This window comes from Hypanus sabinus, chromosome 25, assembly GCF_030144855.1.
Source record: "Hypanus sabinus isolate sHypSab1 chromosome 25, sHypSab1.hap1, whole genome shotgun sequence".
NCBI lineage: Eukaryota > Metazoa > Chordata > Chondrichthyes > Myliobatiformes > Dasyatidae > Hypanus > Hypanus sabinus.
The window spans coordinates 14,752,688-14,773,681 of record NC_082730.1 but is presented as its reverse complement, the minus strand read 5'-3'; the positions used below and the strand labels follow the sequence as shown (position 1 = coordinate 14,773,681).

The window sequence follows — 20,994 nt, the reverse complement described above, 5'->3', positions numbered from 1 at the left end:
GAGTCCCTGAAAGTGAGTTCACAGCTGCAGAGTCAGTTCAGAGCTGAGGCGAGTGAAAACAATCCCGGAGCCTGATTACTGCAGGACAACAACCATTGATGAACCCTGTGGTGTCGGCCCCAAGAGTCCTGCACCTTCCACCTGATGATAGTACCGAGAAGAGAGGGAGACGGGTCAAATGCAAGCAGACAGGACAGGCTCAGGTGGGGGGAGCTTGCTGGCACAGAGTAATGGGCTGAACACCGGCTCATTTTTGAGATTCTCTTGTAAATTTAGAGAACTCATTCCACAGTCCACTGCACTACAGTGTCATCAATAACATAGAAATTATGCCATCTGTATTTTCATTCCAAATTATTAATATTGATGAAAAATAAGAGTGGTTAACAAATAACAGCACTGATCCTGATGACACACCACTGGTGATAAAGTCTGACGTTGTCAGAAAACCAACACTCCACCACCACAATCTGACTCCTTCCACCAAGCCTATTCAGTATCCATCCAGATAGCTTACCATGAAATCTCACATTGCAGATCAGTCGACCTTGTAAGGTATGGTCATCAGCCTTGCAAAACTCAACTGTTAAATTCCAAGGTCTTGTCCTCATCAGTTCTTTTGATCATCTCTCAAAAAAAAAACTCCATCAACTATTTTTGAGAGAGGATTTTCCATGCACAAAATCATGTTCACTATCCAAAATCAGATCCTGCCTTTGCAAATACAGGTAGATCCTGCCTCACACAATCACCTCCAGTAAGTTACCCACCACTGACCTTATGCTCACCTGTCTGGAAAGAGACTAGATCAGTAATCTATTGACTCAGAAATGTGGAAACACACTGAGACATTAGTGAGCAGTGACAATGATGACTCCAATCAAATAAAAATCATTACTTGTGAAGAGCTGTGAGCACGTGACGAGTGACGATGCTGTTATCTTCTCAAAAAATGTGGAATTCAATTATACCAATTGATAGTGTCGCAGATTCCATAGAACACAGCGACAACTTTAAATAAAATATCTTTATTATGATGATTGCATTTCTTATCTTTTCTGTCAGATCCAGTGTGATAATTATTTTGTTCTCCTTTACACTTTTGTACAGGAAATGACATGAAATGATCTAGAATCTTGAATCTCCCTGTGTAAATTTGATTTTACCTGTGCATTTTCTGAGAAACTTCTCCCTCAGTTTCAGGTGCTTTATGGGCAGAAGATGAAGTGAGAGGAGTTGTTGGAAGAGCGGTCACGATCAATTGTCACTATGCACCAATATACCATTCACACACAAAGTATTTCTGCCGTCTGTGGGGTCACCAATGCACATTGTCTTGGAGGATATAATTGGACCCTCTCCAATTATAGCGCACCCTTTGAAAGAAAAGGGGCCTAGAGCTGTCAATGATATTCCACATGCAGTCTGATCAATACCTCATAAAGCTGCAGAGTCTGTATGATTTCTCGACAAATGAACAGACAATGCTTTTCAATCCCACCGTTGTACATACAGGTATGCACAGGATTGGGATCAGGTCTAAACACAATGGTTCAGTGGCCTTTTCACTTTTCTTCACCACATTGTTATTGTTGTTCAGTGATCTAGTTGCTGAAACAAAAATGCTTTACTGAAGCTGTTTTGTATCTCTGCACTTGTTCAATCAGTATATTGACCCATGGTTGTTGAGAAATTTTCCAAGAAGTGATGGGGCAATGCAGGAACAGACTGGAACTTCTGTCAGTTTATAGCAACCACTGCTACTTCTCCATATTCTGTTAAGACAAGTAAAGAGGATAGAAGTACTAAACACATCAATGAATAAGTTTTGTATTTGAAGGTATGTATGTCTGACTATGCATCCTTGCAACAATAATTTCCTTTGGGATAAATAAAGTTTTAGCTTACCTTATCTTAACTTATCCTTCACTGAGGATGAACATTGTACAGTTGACAGCAGTGACTGATGCAACAGACTCAGCACTCATACTATGCAATGTACAGAATTTAAGCAGATACAGTACACAGTTGCTCCTCCTTATCTGTGAGGGATTGGTTCCAGGACCTCCTGTGGATGCCCAGAAACACAGATGCTCATGTCTCTGATATAAAATGGTGTAGTATGTGCATATAACCTACGCAGATCTTCCTGTATATTGTAAATCATCTCCAGATTACTTATAATACCTAATACAATGTAAATGCTATGTAAATAGTTGTTACACTGTCTTGTTTAGGGAATTTTGACAAGCAAAAGTGTACATGTTCTTCTCACTCACAACACAAATAGTGAATGAATGAGATGTGAGGTGAAGAATGATCAAACAATGAGTAAAACTTGTAATACCTGTACAGTAGTTGTTACACTGTCTTGTTTAGGGAATAAGGATGCTTTGGAGGAGGCTCAATAAGACTAAAGTCACAAACTGTGGCACTTGAGGGCTGAGGATCTTCAAGCGTTGACCATCAAGACTTCAGAATTGCAGCTCCTCTGGGAATGCTGCTGCGGCCTCGACATTAGCCAATGCCGATTCTCCCGTGATCTTTATGGTCTTGAGGCTGTAATGCTTTACATAGCCAGCCAGCCATCCCTTACTAGCCTTAAACTCTTTTCTCTCACTCCCATCAACCCCATCACAGTGGTGCTCATAGAGACTAAGAGCTTTTTCACGTAATATTTGGCCATCGACAGGGATATGCTTCTGTGACATGTCCTCTAGCCACACACTTAATGCTTTCTCAGTCTTCACAAGCACTTTATCACAAACCAGAGAGACCATTTCTGCCGTTGTAGGGGCAGCACTAACACGTCCATGAATTTCAGCTTTATTCTGCTTTATTGTGCGAATGCTCAATTCGTTCTTATCGACCTTATGACCCACTTCGGAAAGCGACATGCTACTTTTCAAAAGACCTAATATTTCTACTTGCTGAGTGAGAGATCGCACTTTACGCTCCCTCTTAGCCTTTGAGGAATTGCTTTGACCACCTAATTGCCTTTTAGGAGCTATTTTTTCACAGGAACAAAGTAGTGAACAAATGAGACGCATGGCAAACAATGCTCAAACAACAAGTGCTGGAAGAGGACTTCTGGGATTTCTTTATCTGCGGTTGGTTGAATTTTCTCATGAGGAACTCATGGATAAGGAGGGCTGACTGTATGTTCATGGCTAATATACTGTTACATACCCCATAACTGGGTGTCAGACCAGCAGAAAAAGAAGAATCCGTTGGAGTCTGGTGGTACTATATTTAAAGGTGTTTATTAATAAAAATAAGCAAAACCATATCAATAATGCAATATACATATAACACAAGGTAGCAGTAATAAACCTAAAAGTGTAGGAATAATAATAAGTAACAATAAACACGCTCTATCTATGTCTAGGGGTAAATGAATTGTCATAGAAAAGTATAAAGTTCAGTTCAGTTATGGTTGTTGGTGGTGGGGGGGAAGAGAGAGAGAGAGAGAAAAAAAAACAGCTACAGCAGCCAAACCTTCCTTTGCTTCTTAATCCGTCGTATCGTTGTGGTCATTCAGTTAGGACCTCTCCATCCATCTGCTAGACCATTCTTCTGTGGTGGACTCATCACTCTGGCATGAGTGGACACCCACAAAGTCCCCACCTGCTTTTACACTGATAGCCTTAATGACCGACCTCCTGGTTCAGTCTTCGAAGCCCCCACCTTTCTTGTGGGTTCCAACACTCAAGCAGTGTCCACTGGCATGTCTGGAGGGTGCCTCTCCAGACCTGTCTTTTATCCCCACCAACGGGGACTCAGCTTATCCATCAATTCTGAATGACTGTGTCCATCAAATCAGGCCACTCCTGCAGTCCACTGAGGAATGTTTATGAGCAAACTATTGTCCTTGCAGCGAAACAGTAAATAATTCAAAAGGAGTCACAATACAATTAATCAGCAATTTCCCCCTCTCTCTTATCTGTCGCAGATGTTCTTGCCTGTTTTTCATCTCTCTTTCGCATGGTCTGCATAACAACAGTAATAGTTCGTGGTTCTCAGGAGGGGGGATTGGGAATGGTTAACGCTTTACCCCATTGTCCATCAGGTCAGTTCATCACTCATAACAATACTTGTTTTCCCCTGAAACAAATGGAACAAACCCAAAGTAACAGAAGCTATCGATGTATACTGAATTACTTTATCATTTATCTATTTCTAAACAATTGCAAAGTCAGCAACAAAAATTCAGGACAAAGTAAATGAGCCACATTCTTGGATCACCTCAACCCTCACACTACAATGAAATCAAAAGCAAAACATACAAAATGCTGGAGGAACTCAGCACATTAGGCAGCATCTATGGAAATGAATAGATAGTCAAGATATCAGGCCGCTACCCTTCTCTTAGCTCCTCCCTTCTCCACCCGTTATTTCTCTCTGGGTCCCCTCCTCCTTTTTTTTCTATGGTCCACTCTCCTCTCATGTCAGATTCCTTCGTTTCTAGGCCTGGTCCTTTCCCACCCACCCGTCTTTACCTATCACCTTCCAGCTAGCCTCCTTCCCTTCCTCCCTGCTTTTTATTGCAAAACTTTCCTCCCTCATTCTCAGTCCTGAAGAAGGGTCTTGGCCCAAAATGTAAATATTCTTTTCCAGAGATGATGAAGCCTGGCCTGCTGAGTTCCTCCAGTGTTTTCTGTGTGTTGATTTCCAGCAAATGCAGATTTTCTTGTGTTTACAATGAAATCAGAATCGAACATTTAACATTTTAGCTAAGCTTCAAGATGCCGGCAATAAGTGGCGATTCTCCGTACAGCTCCAATGGGAATCATCAAATATTCCCATTTAGGACAACTGCAGCTAATTTCCCAGCATACAGTATGCCGGTGATATTAAACCTGATTCTGAATTACTTCTCCAATATGTGCAACATGTGAGAATTGTTATCCCTTGTACTGAAGCTCTACTCAGACTTCATCTGCTCCAGGGAATCACGCAGCATGAATCTGGATAGATCCAGTTTCGACTAACGTTGAAAGATCTAACCGGGTGAACAGGGATATTGGGAAGCTAGCAAATGAGAATTTGAGCAAAGATATGAAGGGATAGGGTATAGAATTGAGGTTTCTTTCTGAGACCCTTCATCAGGTCTCATGTCGTGTTTCTCTCGTGTCTCATTTTGAATGAATTACTAGCAAGGCAAGTTCAGAATCATGTACAAATCTTGGAGTATAAGTCCATAACTCCCTGAGATTTGAAACAGAGGGAAATGGTAAAATAGGTGTTAAAGAGAGCTTATGGATTTGGATGAACATTTAACATTCAAGAATTCACGTTGCCGAAGAGTCTCACCAGATTGGTGACTGTACAACAAAAAGACATAGGAGCAGATTTAGGCCATTCTTCCTCTTGAGTCTATCCCATGGTTCATTTAATTTACCTCTGAACCCCATTGTCCTGCCTTCTGCCTGCAAACTTTGATGTTTTTTTCTCATCAAGAACCTATCAACATCTACTTTAAATATATTCAATGACTTGGCCTCCGCAGCTGTCTGTGGCAGTGAATTCCACAGAATTATCACCGCATGTCTAAAAAAATTCTTTCCTCTCTGTTCTATAGGAACGTATTTGTTCTCTGAGGCAGTGCTGTCTGGTCCCAGACTCCCCTACTATGGGAAACATCCTCTCCACACTCTCTCTATACACCTTTCAATAGTTAATAGGTTTCAATGAGAACCCCTCTCATTCTTATAATCTCCAGTGAGTATAGTCCCAGAGACATCAGATGCTATTTTGGGCAAGACTAGTGGTGATGAAACGTTCTATTTTCACTCACAGCACTCAACAAGGGCTCTTTCCCTTTCCACCATTAAATTTTCACCTTCCCCAATGACTAACCACAGCTAACATTTTAGTCAAGCAAAAAATGAAATTTAGACCATAAGACCATAAGATATAAGAGCAGAAGTAGGCCATTTGGCCCACTGAGTCTGCTTCTCCAACTTCTGGAGGAACTTGGTGAGTCAGGTGGGATTTGTGCAGGCAGACTGATCAACATTTCAGATTCATCCCCTGCATCAGGAAACCTCCAGCCATTTATTGTTCCTTCAGATCAAATTGCTTGCTGTTGCTTGCATTTACCATTTAAAAACTTCTCACCATTTCATTCAGTCTTGGGGAATTGTTTAAAAGTTTCTGTATTGCCAAATGTAACTGAAAGCTTTTCAGATTGTCACATACACACAGCAGTTGGGTCACTGTGGTTTATTGATCAAACTTTCTGCTGACTTCTTCTTCCTTTTTATTTCACAGCTGTTTCTGTCTGAGGACAGATAGATCTGAGCTTGGTCCTGTGAATAAAATGATGTGGCTTTCGATTATTCTCTTTGGTTTCCTACCCGGTGAGTGACAACTGCGTTGTACATTTGCATAGTCATTGTTAGTTTGGGGGTCGTACAATGTTTCCACAACAGTGCTTGAATACCTGTAGACTCAAAGGATATTGGAAAATTAAGATCCGAGTACACACCTGGAGGAACTCATCAGGTCAAGCAGCATCAGTCATGGGGATGGGAAATGACAACGATTTGGGTCAAGACACTGCATCAAGTGTGAGTGGAGAGGGAGGTAGTGTAAATAGGAGAGGGGGAGGTGTGAGACTCGGTCCACTAGGAGGTCAGGAACTGAGGGTGGGTGAAGCACGACAGACAAATGGAACAGGGAGGGAAAGGGGTGAAGTTTCGAGATGGGTGAAAAGTAGAAGCGGGTAAGAAGAAAAGGGGAATAGTGTAGTGCCAGGTGGGGAGAGAATATGCCCAGCTGGAGAAATCTTCTAGAGGCTGTTAAGCGGGAATATCAGGTTTACCTTTGTTGGAATCTGATCTCACTCTGCAGGGATCACTATGACATTCGCCATTATTGTCTTGAAATCAAAGTTCTTCCTGGGCCACGTCAGTAGTGCAGTTAGCAGAGAACATTACCAGATCTGGAGTCAAAGGTAAACCAGAGTGGTAGGGATGAGAGATTTCTCTCCCTAACAGCCTTTCCAATCCAGATGGGATTTTGATGAACCGGCAGTTTACTATTATTAATATTGATACCTGTTTTTTTTTTCAATTCCAGAAATAATAAATTGGATTTTAGCACTCAAAGTATCCCAACAGTTATTGAGATCACACCTGGATTTCTAGACACTAAAGTACTAATGACCACTGTTGTGTCACCTTCCAACTACACATAGAATACTTGATAGGTACAATATTTACAAATTGCTTCAGAATAAGAGGGCACAGTTTCAGACATTATGAAGAGTCTCTTTCTGCAGTTTATAAACTTGACTGAACACACACACACACAAATTGGGAGCATCTTAGATGAAATAGCTGGGACCTGTGTGGACATTTCAAAGGTCGACATAATCCGCGTATCAGAAAGGTCAACACTGCCGCTCTCCCTCAGTACTGCAGTGGAAGGTCAGCCCTGGGTTTCTGCTCAGGACTCTGGAGTGGGAAGTGAACCCACAATGTACTGACACAGGGGAGAGAGCAATGACACAGTAACGGCACTGACTGCACTTCAGACCAAAAACATTGGCTGTGGCATCGTGGATCACATGCTGGATGTGACCTGGACCTGTTTTCACCGTCATGTTCAAAAATATTTGTTTGCATTAATTTGTTCCTTTCTCCTCAAATCTGAAAATGCCTCCCTCAGTTTCAGGTGCATTGTGGGCAGAGAAATCTGTAAGAGGAGTTGTGGGAAGAGCGATCACAATCGATTGTCAATATGAAGCAAAGTACCGTTGGCACACAAAGTATTGGTGCAATGGATGGACTATCCAATGTTCAGTTTTAGTGAAAACAAATGGGCGACATGGACGGAGGGGACGAGTGTCAATCACAGATAGGCCAAAACAGAGAATATTTACTGTTACTATGGAGGAGCTTCACTCTGGAGATGCAGGATGGTACAGCTGTGGAATTGAAACAAGCGGTGTCGATACAAGATTTAATTTAGAACTAAGAGTAAATTATGGTAGGTTTCTCAGTGATTGATTTGTGCTTTCCATAAAATAAATGCTTCATGATCTTTATCCAGACCCTGTCCATCCCTCAGTATCGCTGCTTTAATATCAGAGCCAAATGTTTCCCTCTATACGGCAGGTCACTGAACCCAGTTACAAATTCATTCTCTCCTGAAAGCCACCAAACATGTGACAGATACCTCACAAGCTGCTGCCTTTAAACCTCCTGGACATAATAGAGTGGCCACTGAGTGTATGTTCATTGTCTTTTGCTTCTGTGTCCCATCCACTTCGAGGTATGACGTGTTGATCTTTTCGATGCTCTTCAACACACCGCTGTCGTAACGTGTGGTGATTTGAATTCCTCTCACCTTTCTGTCAGCACGACCCCATCTGGCCATTCTCCTCTGACCTCTCTCACTAAAAAGCCACTTTTGTTCACAGAATTGCTGCTCTGTAAATGTTGTTTCACGTTGTTCGTACCATTCTCAGTAAACTCTAGAGACAGTTGTGTGTGAAAATCCCAGGACGTTAGTAGCTCCTTAGATATTTAAACTACCCCATCAGGCACCTGCAATAATTTCATGGTCAAAGGCTCTTAGATCACATTACTTCCGCGTTCTGATATCTGGCCTGAACTTTGACTGAAACTGTTAAATATTTCTGCATGCTTTGACGGGGTGAGTTGCTGATGGTCTGATTGACTAACTAGATATTTGCATTAATGATCAGGTTAATATTTGTACCTAATAAAGAGGCAGAAGAGTGTTTGATTTTCAGATGTTTATTCAGTGTCTGATTTTCGAATTCCTTCCCACAGAACCTGTGTCTGTTCCTGTGCTTCGATATCTGTCACCAGCAAATGTCTCACGTCTCGGGGGCTCAGTGTCAGTTTCCTGTGAGTCCCTCCAGGGATCCCTTCCCATTCAGTACACATGGCATGAACAAACCTCATCTGGGCATCCAAAGATCTCAGATACCGATGAACTGACTCTACATTGTCAATCCTTCGACCAGCAGCGCCATCACTTTTACTGCAGAGCATCGAATCAAGTTGGAGCAGAATACAGTGGAATAGTTAAAGTGACAGTCTTCAACAACGGAGAGATCTGCAGCTATGTGACAGAAATCAATGGCACCAGTGAGTTCTAATTCCAAGGGAGGATACATTTAAATATTTATCTTTATTACTCTGTTACTGCTGTTCTTATACTTCTAGTGAGGGTAAGGAATTACTTTGCATTTGTGGAAGCTACACATTGCAGCTTCCATGGGGTAGAAATAAAGTGTAATGAACAGTTAAGTCTGTCACTTCCTCCTGGAAGATGCGGAGCATCTCAAACATAGTTGGACTTGCACCTCCAGAAAAAAAGTGAGAGAATGCCATTTATACTTGTGTTGTGAGACAGTGACGCTGTCATATAAACAAAAGGAAGAACTCTGAAGAAGACATAACCATTATGAAAGAACTTCGAGAATGTCAGGGGGCTGGAGTGAGTGCAGTTGCTACTAAGGAGGTGCCTGGGAAGCTGAGGTGTCTGAAGGTCAATAGGTTGCCATGACCAGTTAGTCTGCACCCCAGGGTTCTGAAAGAGGCAACTGAAGAGATTGTGGAGGCATAAGAAGTGATCTTTAAAGAGTAACTGGATTCTGGAATCATTTTCTAGGACTGGAAAATTGGGAATGTCCCTCCACTCTTTAAGAGAGGGAGGCAAATGAAAGAGAACTATAGACCAGTTAGCCTGACTTCAGTGGTTGTGAAGATAGACAATAGGTGCAGAAGTAGACCATTCAGCCCTTAGGGCCTGCACTGCCATTTTGAGATCATGGTTGATCAACTACTATCAATGCCCGGTTCCTGCCTTGTCCCCATATCCCTTGATACCCCCATCCATAAGATACCTATCTAGCTCCTTTTTGAAAGCATCCAGAGAATTGGCCTCCACTACCTTCTGAGGCAGTGCATTCCAGACCCCCATAACTCTCTGGGAGAAGTTTTTCCTTAAAACTGTCCTAAATGACGTACCCCTGATTCTCAAACCATGCCCTCTGGTACTGGACTCTCCCAGCATCTGGAACATATTTCTTGCCTCTATCTTGTCCAATTCCTTAAAAATCTTATATGTTTTAGTTGGAGTCCATTATCAAGGATGAGGTTTCGGGTTACTTGAAGGCACATGCTTAACTAATGGTTTCATACAGGGGAAATCTTGCCTGAAAAATAAGTTAAGATTCATTAAGGAAATTACAGGCAGGATAAACAAAGGAGAGTCAGTAGATACTGTTTACTTGGAGTTTTAGAAGGCCTTTGATAAGGTGCCACACTTGAGGCTGCTAAAGAAGAAGCCACAACGGTACTGGAAAGATTTGAGGAGAAGAAGCCACAGTGGTACTGGAAAGATTTGAGGATGATTAGAAGATTGGCTGGCTAGCAGGAGGCAAACAGGGTGAACAAAATGGTGCCATTCTGTTTGGCTGACATTGACTCAAGGTTTTCCACAGTGGTCTGTGTTGGAACCGCTTCTTTTCACATTTCATGTCAATGATTTGGATGACAGTATTGATGGCTTTGTGGCCAAGTTTGGGGAAAGTCAAAGTCAAAGTTTGCATAGTTTGTTTTCCATTGATCCTGTTTCTTGTTACTGTTCTGTAGATTTGCTAAGTATGCCCGCAGAAAAAGAATCTCAGGGTTATATGTGGTGAGATGTATGCACTGTGATAACAAATTTTTACTTTGACTTTGATGATGGGTATCTCATTGAATCCTATCGAATAGTGAAAGGACTAGAAAGAGTGGATTTACATATACAAACAAGGCTGCTGCATTTCATGATTGTGAGCAGGATAATGACAGTCAAATCTCTTGTAAAACACTACAACAATGCCTGTTGTAGGTGAGGGAAAGGGCAATGTTCAACTTTGCTCTGCAAGGCTGAAATATCTCTATCCTGAACTGAGGCTGTGGCCTTCAATTAATGATCTCCTAAGTCAGCCGCAGTGATAACTGGCTTTGTTACTGTGACTCGTTTTCACAAAGTACAGTTCTGAATGTAATTTGCTTACTTTTATGGTTTGCATGATTTTTTTCCTGCACATTGGGTGTTTGACAGTTCTTTCCCCCAAATGGGTTCTATTTGTTTTTGTTTTGTTCTGTGGCTGTCTGTAGGGAGACAGATCTGGAGGTTGTGTATAGTGTACATACTTAGATAATCAATGTACTTTGAACTTTGAAATTGAGGTGTAATCTCATTGGCTGTGAGTCCATAAGCCATCACACCTTTACAATGAAATAGAACTCTGAATGTAAACTTTCAGCAGTGTGATCCAGTTTAGAGAGGATGCTGCATAGTCAGAGAGTTACGGGTTATGGGTACAGGTGTTTCCACCCAAATCATCCCTGCTGACCACAGTGTCTTCCTGAGCTTCACCCATTTCCCTACATTTGGTCCACATTCTTCTAAAGCTTTCCTGTAGATGAACTTGTCCAAATGTATTTCAAATAGTGTATTTGTACCCACCTCCAGCACTTCCTCTGACCTTTTCCACACACACTGTTCTGTGTGGAAAACACTACCCCTCCCAGCCCTCCAAGACTCTCCTCTCACCTTCAGACAAGTCTTTATTTTTGAAGTCCCTACTCTGCAATAAAGACTGATTATCCACTATAACTTTGTTCCTCTTAATTTTTAAAGTGAGGTCACCCCTCAGCAGAGTTCACTTCAGGGAAAACAGTCCCAGCCTACCCATGACCCAGACTTTCCAGTTCCAGCAACGTCTTTGTGGATGTTTTCTGTACCTTCTCTAAATTAATCACACTCTTACTCTGGACAAGGTGAAGTCTTGTCAATGTCCTTTACAGCTCTAGCATGCCGTCCCAACTGTACTTAATGCCCCACCCAATGAAGGCAAGCAAGGTATTTGCCTCGATTACCACTTTGCCCAACTGAGTTGCCACTTTCAGGGACCAATGTAGTTGTACACCTCGTTCCGTACTGTGTAAGTTGTGTTTGTTTATTTTCCCAAGAATTTATTACCAAACTATGTATACCATAAACAATCTAGAGATTCATCTTTTTTCAGATACTCACAAAACAAAGAAACACAACAGAATCCACGACAAGCCACACAGAACAGAAACTAACAAACATTCAACATGCAAAAGAGGATGAATCATGCAAATAATAGGAACATGTAAACAAATGATACGTGGAACATGAGTCGCAGAGTCCCCGAAAGTGCATCCACACCTGCAGAGTCAGTTCAGTGCTGAGGCTAGTGAAACTGGTCCAGAAACCCTGTACCTCCTACCCAATGGTGGTAGCAAGAAGAGGGGTAGATGTTTCAAATTCAGGCAAAGGGGATGGACTCAAGTGGAAGGATTGTGCTGGTACAGTGTAATGTGGCTGAACACAGGTTCATTTTCCAGATCCCATTATAAAATTCAACAACTCTTTCCACTGTCCATCGCACTACAGTGTCATCTAAAACTTATCAAAATGCTACTTATACTATCATTACAAATTATTAATAATAATGACAAATTACAGTGGTTAACAAATAACAGCACTGATCCCGATGGCACACCACTGGTGATAAAGTCTGATGTTGTCAGAGGTCACGATCACAATCTGATCCCTTCCACTAAGCCTATTCAGTATCCATCCAGTTAGCTTACACTGTGGTCTTACATTATAGATCAGTCTACTATGAAAGATCTTGTCAAAGGCCTTGCTAAACTCCATGGGCTAAACATCACTGTCCTGCTCTCTTCAGTCTCTTTGATTATCTCCCAAAAAACTCAGCCATATTTGTTTGAAAGAGGATGTCCCATGCACAAAAATCACAGTCTATTCCAAATCAAATCTTGCTTTTTCAAATTCAAGTAGATCATGTCTCACACAATCACCTGCAGTAAGTAACCCACCACTGATCTTGTGCTCCCCTGCCTGGAATGTGACTGGATCAGTAATCTATTGACTCAGAAATGTGGAAACACACAGAGACATTAGTGGGCAGTGACAATATTGACTCCAATCAAATAAAAACCATTACTTGTGGAGAGCTGTGAGCACGAGATAAGGGACGATGCTGTTGTCTTCTCAGAAAATGTGGAATTCAGTGATAGCAATTGATAGTGTGGGCAGTTTCCTTAGAATGCAGCAACAGCCTTAAATAAAACATCTTTATTTATTATTACTATGTTGTTTATCTTTTGTGTTTTTGTGCTGCATTAGAGTAACAATGATTTCATTCTCTTTTACACTTGTGCACTGGAAATGACATTAAACAATCTTGAATCTAGAATCGGCTTGTGTAAATTTGATTTTACCTGTCCATATTCTGTAAAATTTCTCCCTCAGTTTCAGGTGCTTTATGGGCAGAAGATAAAGTGAGAGGAGTTGTGGGAAGAGCGATCACAATCGATTGGCACTATGCACCAATATATCGCTCAGACCCGAAGTATTTGTGCTGGATATGGGATCGCCAATGCACATCATTAGTGAATACAAATGGACAAAATGAGCAGTATGGAAGAATGACAATCAGAGATAACACATCCCAGGGAATATTTACTGTTACTGTGGAGAATCTTGTCTCTAATGATACAGGACATTACAGATGTGGAATTACATCATCTGGCACTTCTCCAATGTTTGTCGTGTATTTACAAGTATCTTATGGTAGGTCTCCCATTAATTTACTTTAGTTTTCCATTGAAGTGTCTGATTCATGTTTTCTCTGGGAAGTGTCAGGGCAGCACTGATATTCCGAGGCTCTGTTGCAATGCAGACCTCTGTGGGGAGTGTACGGGTTCAGGAAACGCCATTTGTTGCTCTCACCCGGTGTGGGGTCTGACCCACTGATTTTCAGTGGGAGGCTCAGCACATTAGCCTGCTTCTGAACAGCATGAAATATCATGGTCAGTGGTTTGCATTCAGACTAAACTAATAATCTGATATTAACAGGTCAATGAGAAACAAGCGTTACACATGATCCAAACACTTCAAAAAGCATAAAAAGGGAATCAGATCCAGATCACAACAGATTGTGTTCATTCCTCCTAGATCAGTCTATTCCGTTTCCCATCCCTGCTTCATGGGTCAGTCACTCCCTCCCCTACCTTGCACTCTCTCCCTCTGTGCTCTCGTAATCCACCCACCGGCACCCACTGATCAGCCTCCCGCCTCCCCATCCAGTCCATTTCTGGTGGGAAATAGAGCAACGGGGTTAGAGAGAACTTGTGATACAGTCCAGCACAAGAACAGACTCTTCGGCCCATCATGTCTACACTGACTGTGATATCATTCTAAACAAATTCCATCTTATTGCATGTGTTCCATATCCCTCCAATCCCACCCTTTTCATGTCCATGTCCAAAAGCCTCTTAAATATTGATATGATATCCCTTTCTACCAACTGTTCTGACTGAGTTTCATGCAGTCACCACCCACAGTGTAAGGCCCGAGCTACCTCCACTTCCACCGCAGCACCTACCCTCATGTGTCCCTCATGTGGGCGAGCTTTCAGGGCCCGGATTGGCTTCACCAGTCACCACTGGACCCACAGTCACAAACCGTCCACCTGACAGAAGTCGTGGTCGTCTTCGACTCTGAAGGACGAACAACAACCCACAGTGTAAAGAAAAGCTTGTCTTACAAACATCCTTTAAACTTTTCTCCAATTACTTTAAAACAATGCTTACTATTGTTTAATACCTCAACCCTGGGAAAATGATTCTGACCATCTTCCCCATCTATGTCTTCTAGAACTTTATAGACTTCTATCAGGTCTCTGCACAGCCTCCTACACTCAAACAAACACAAACCAAGTTTTTCCAACTTCTCCCCATAGTTAATATACTCCAATCCAGGAAACACATTTACTTATTTGGTTGTTTGTTTGGAACAGCACGGAATCAACCTTTCCAATGCTCAGGCCATGCCATTCAGTAGTACCCAGATTTAACCATACCTTAATCACAGGACAATTTACAATGACCAATTAACTTACCAACTGGTAGGTCATTGGAATTAGGGGAGAAACCAAAACACCTGGAGGAAATGCACACAGCCATGGGGAGAAAGTACAAACTCCTTACAGACAGTGGCAGGAGTTGAACCTGGGACACTGGTACCGTAAAGCATTGTGGTAACCATTGTGCCACCATGCCACCCCGGGTAACATCGTAGTGAGCTTCTTTACCCTCTCCAAAACCTCAACATCCTTCTTATAGTGTTGCAACATTATGTTCTCAATGTAACCTAACCAGAGTTTTATGAAGCTACAAAATGCTTTCTCAGATTTAGTCTCCACCATGTAGAAATAAGAAGGCAAATGTGCTGAATGCTTTCATTACCATTATGTCCAGTTGTGTTGCCACTTACAGGGAGCAATGGACTTGTACCCCAAGAACTCTGTACGTCAATTCTGAAGGGATTCAGCTGTTAAATTCCAGATGGAGTCACACTCCCCTAATGAATAAGGAGTGTCTGAAGGCCCTGGGGCCGTGCTCACCAGAGTTTAGAAGAATGAGGGATGATCTCATTGAAAGCTATTGAGCGTTGAAAAGCCTGGAGGATGTGGAGAGGATGTTTCAACAGCAAGGGTGTATAGGCCCTGAAGGTACAGACTCAGAATAGAAGGACATCCCTTTAAAAGAGCAATCAGGAGGAATTTCTTCAGCAAGAAGCTGGTGAATCAGTGGAATTCATTGCCACAGGCAGTTGTGGAGGCCAAATCATTGGATATATTTAAAACAGAAGTTCATTGGTTATTCATTAGTAAGGGCATCAAAGGATACAGAGAGAAGGCAGGAGAAATGATTTGAACCATAAGACCCTGAGATATAGGAGCAGAAGTAGGCCATTCAGCCCATCGAGTCTGCTCTGCCATTCAATCATGGGCTGATCCAATTCTTCCAGTTATCCCCACTTCCCTTGTTGTCCCCATGCCCTTTGATGCCCTGACTAATCAATAATCTATCAATCTCTGTCTTAAATACACCCAGTGACTTGGCCTCCAGAGCTGTTCAGAGCAACAAGTTCCAGATTTACCATCCTCTGATTAAAGCAACTTCTCCACATTTCAGTTCTAAAAGGACATCCTTCAATCCTGAAGTCATGCCCTCTTATCCTAGAATCCCCTATCATGGGAAAATAACTTTGCCATATCTAATCTGTCTAGCCTATCTAATCTTCGGAATGTTTTCATGAGGTTCCCTCTCATTCTCCTGAACTCCAGGGAATACAGCCCAAGAGCTGCCAGACGTTCCTCATACTGTAACCTTTTCATTCCTGGAATCATTCTCGTGAATCTTCTCTGAACCCTCTCCAATATCAGTATATCCTTTCTAAAATAAAGAGCCTAAAACTGCACACAATACTCCGTGTGGTCTCACGAGTGCCTTATAGAGCCTCAACATCACATCCCTGCTTTTTTATATTCTATACCTCTAGAAATGAATGCCAACATTGCATTTGCCTTCTTCACAAATGACTCAACCTGGAGGTTAAACTTTAGGGTATCCTGCACAAGAACTCCCAAATCCCTTTGCATCTCTGCATTTTGAATTCTCTCCCCATCTCAATAATAGTCTGCCTGTTTATTTCTTTCACCAAAGTGGATGTTCATACACTTTCCAACGTTGTATTTCATTTTCCACTTATTTGCCCATTCCCCTAAGCTATCTAAGTCTCTCTGCCTCCTCAACACTGCTCGCTCCTCCACCTATCTGCATACCATCAGCAAATTTAGCCACAAATCCATTAATACCATAGTCAAAATCATTAACCTACATCGTAAAGAGCAGTAGTCCCAACAACAACCCCTGTGGAACTCCACTGGTAACCAGCAGAATAGAATCTCTTTATTCTCACTCTGTTTTCTGCCAACCAGACAATACTCCACCCATGCTAGTAACTTCCCTGTAATTCCATGGGCTCTTATCTTGCTAAGCAGCCTCATGTGTGGCACCTTATCAAAGGCCTTCTGAAAATCCAAGTACACCATGTCTACTGCATCTCCTTTGTCTAGTCTGCTTGTAATTTCTTCAAAGAATTGCAGTATGTTTGTCAAGCAGGATTTTCCTTTCAGGAAACCATGCTGGCTTTGGCCTATCTTGTCACATGGAAGGATAATAAATCAGCCATGATGGAATGGTGGAGCAGATTCAACGGACTGAACAGCATAACTCTGTTCCTATCTCTTATGGCCTTATGGCCTATGGTCTTTCTGATTCTCCAGTCTCACATGATTCCTTGTTAGCTTCATATGGATATCAGTACTAATGGAATCCCTTCCAGCTGTAGCACACTGAAACAAATCACAATTATACTCTCTCCTTAAAGTCACCACTCATTTTGTACATATCTGACAATTTCCTGCTTTCACATTATGGGGGTTTTCCTGGACACACAAATTCTGCCATTGCAAAGTCAAACTATTAGGTGCCACCTAGGACTGTCTCCTTGTGTCAGAGAGATTGTAACTCTGGTTTCCACAATGACATATACACAGTATCATCACTGCTGTCCTGATCTGGAGTCCTGCTGTGTTCTGGGATAATGGCAGACACGGTAGTTCAGGCAGCTGCGAGGATGCAGAGACTCAGAGAGGTCGATGAACTGCTGAGATTCCAAACTGGTCAGTCCTGGTTGAGATACAGAATTGCTGAAATCTTCAGTGTGTTTGATTTTCAGATGTTCACTGATTCTTTTCCACAGAACCCCCATCTGTTCCTTTACTTCAATTTTCCTCACCAACAAATGGCTCAAGTTGTGGGGACTCCATGTCAGTGTCCTGCGAGTCTGTCCATGGATCCCTTCCCATTCAGTATTCATGGTATGAAAAGACACCATCTGAGGATTCAAAGATCTCTGACACCAATAAACTGGATCTACATTGTCAATCCTTAAAATACAAAAATCATCTGTATTATTGCAAGGCCTCAAATGTTAATGGAACAGTGTCCAGTGAAATGGTCAGTGTGTCCATCTCCAACAGCGTCAGCACCTGCAGAAATGTGATTGAAGTCAACAGCACGGGTAAGTGGTACAGGGTTTGATTCTTTATGATGGTTGATGGAGTACAACTGAATGACTGATGAGTGCTGGATTTTGTGTTGTTGAAACTTCACTCAGGTGCAGAGTGTATGTTGTCATCCCTTTTCAGCGAATCAACAGCCTTTTGGCACAGCAGTTCAAACCTCAGTCTCTCACCAGAGTGTCTCCTGCCTCTGATCTGCTTTCTCTGGCTGGATGTGAATGTGTCTCATCTGGTAATATTTCCAGCCATTCGTTAAGATAGTTCTTCCAAGATAAACCACTGCAAGATGCAAAGTAAATCTATTATCAAAGTATATGTCACCATATTCTACCCCGAGATCCATTTTCCTGCAAACATTCACAGTAGAAACAAATAAAACAGAGTCAATGAAAAATACACAATCCAAGATGGACAAGTAACAAATGTGCAAAAGAAGTCCAATTGTCCCAATACAAAAAAACAAATTATTAATAAAAATAATATTGTGAGTATTAGTTCATGAGTCCTTGAAGTGAATCCATTGGTTGTGGAATCAGTCAGTGTTGAAGTGAGTGAAGGTGTCCTTGCTGGTTTAGGAGCCTGATGGTTGATAACTGTTTCTGAACCTGGTGGGGTGAGACTTCTTTCACAATGGCAGCAACACGAGGAGAGCATGGTCTGGATGGTAGCAGTCCTTGATGATGGATGCTGCTTTCTCGTGGCAGTGCTCCTTACATAGAGACATAGAAAACCTACAGCACAAGACTTTTATTCATGTTTGCTCTGCCTGAATTTATAAACAATTATCTGTGCTGCATTTTATAGAAAATGGGCTGAGTCATAAAATTAAAGCAGTTGTATCTTGATAAAGTGTGCAGAAATCACATGGATCGTGAATGTCTGTGTTGAGAAAACCAACATATCTTTCTCTAATAGATGGAATTGAGAGATGTGACCCCAAAAAACTGTGTATCCTAGTTCACTGAGTCTCCAAGCAACAGCGTAGAACAACTGAACTCAAATGAATCATATGGCATGCAGTTTGAAGAAACATTATTGAAGAGGGTGGGGCTACATTGGAATCATTCAACCTCTCAACCAATGGGGACTTGGATAAATTGTATTGGGCCTTACTACTTCCCCAATTCAGCTAATCAGAAATACTTGGGAAAAAAATTAGTATTGCTTAGACTGGGGCAATAACAATAATGCAGAAAATTATCTAAATGGTAATAGAATAGAAAAAGAGGGAAATATAATGAGTTTTGAATATCCTTGCACATCTTTCAGTGAAGGCAAACCATGTAGATGTAGCAGGGCATAAGGAATGCAAATTGCATTCAGACTTTCAGAGAGAAGATTTGAGTAAAGGAACAAGCATGAAACACTGCAATGATACAGGGATTTTTGTCAGTTAGGACCAAAGTTCAAAGTACATTTAATATTGAAGTATGTATACCATATACAACTTTCTGATTTGTCTCCTTGCAGGCAGCCACATAACAAAGAAACCTAGTAGAACTGCAGAAAAAAAAAGATATCATTCAAACAATGATAATAAGCAAATAACATTCAGGAGTGAAATTCATGCAAGTGGCTCCACAGCCATGAAGCCAGTCACAAACCTTTTTCGGAGCTTGTTAGTTGTAGGCCACAACCTCTCAACGCTGAGAGGAGTAAATAGACAATAGGTGCAGAAGTAGGCCACTTGGCCCTTCGAGTCAGCACCACCATTCAATGTGATCATGGCTGATCACCCACAATCAGTACCCCATTCATGCCTTCTCCCCATATCCCTTGACTCCGCTATCTTTAAGAGCTCTAACTTTCTTGAAAGCATCCAGAGAATTGGCCTCCACTGCCTTCTGAGGCAGAGCATTCCATAGATCCACAACTCTGTGGGTGAAAAAGTTTTTCCTCAACTCTGTTCTAGATGGTCTACCCCTTATTTTTAAACTGTGGCCTCTGGTTTTGGACACCCCCAACATCGGGAACATTTTTCCTGCCTCTAGCATGTCCAATCCCTTAATAATCTTATATGTTTCAATCAGATCCCCTCTCATCCTTCTAACTTCCAGTGTGTACAAGCCCAATTTTATGGAGCAATTAGCCTCACTTCAGCCAGTCCCTCATCCAGCTCTGACACCCTGATGTTTTCAATCTGGCCAGTTGCTTAAATCAGCCAAACAAAGTTATTCCTCACACTCTCGCCCTGCCATTCGAACAGCACACATAAAGTGCTGGTGGAAGACAGCAGGCAAGGCAGCATCTATAAGGAGAAGCACTGTTGACGTTTCGGGCTGAGACCCTTCATCAGGACTAACTGAAAGGAAAGATACCAAGAGATTTGAAAGTAGTGCGGGGAGGAGGAAATGCAAAATGATAGGAGAAGACTGGAGGGGGTGGGATGAAGCTAAGAGCTGGAAAGGTGATTGGCAAAAGGGATACAGAGCTGGAGAAGGGAAAGGATCATGGGATGGGAGGCCTCAGGAGAAAGAAAGGGGGGACAGTGGGGCGGGGGGGAGGGAAGAGAAGCACCAGAGGGAGATGGAGAACAAGCAGTGTGATGGGCAGAGAGAGAGAAAAAAAACAAACAACTAAATATGTCAGGGATAGGGTAAGAAGAGGAGCATTAACAGAAGTTAGAGAAGTCAATGTTCATGCCATCAGTTTGGAGGCTACCCAGCCGGTATATAAGGTGTTGTTCCTCCAACCAGAGTTTGGATTCATTTTGACAGTGGAGGAGGCCATGGATAGACATATCAGAATGGGAATGGGATGTGGAATTAAAATGTGTGGCCACTGGGAGATCCTGCTTTTTCTGGCGGACCGAGCGTAGGTGTTCAGCGAAACAGTCTCCCAGTCTGCATCGGGTCTCAGCAATATACAAAAGGCCACTCTGGGAGCACCAGACACAGTATACCACACCAGCCGACTCACAGGTGAAGTGTCGCCTCACCTGGAAGGACTGTCTGAGGCCCTGAATG

At 42.2% G+C, this 20,994-nt stretch overlaps 1 protein-coding gene across 1 annotated transcript in view; it reads left to right on the top strand.

Moving 5' to 3' along the window:
• LOC132380892 (titin-like) overlaps positions 1-20,994 on the top strand; it is a 112,398-nt gene that overhangs the window by 25,613 nt on the left and 65,791 nt on the right. The window contains exons 6-9 of the mRNA XM_059949809.1: positions 7,675-7,995; positions 8,805-9,125; positions 13,345-13,665; positions 17,707-18,027. Of these exons, the coding sequence (XP_059805792.1) occupies positions 7,675-7,995; positions 8,805-9,125; positions 13,345-13,665; positions 17,707-18,027 (1,284 nt within the window). The remainder of the gene's footprint in view (positions 1-7,674; positions 7,996-8,804; positions 9,126-13,344; positions 13,666-17,706; positions 18,028-20,994) is intronic.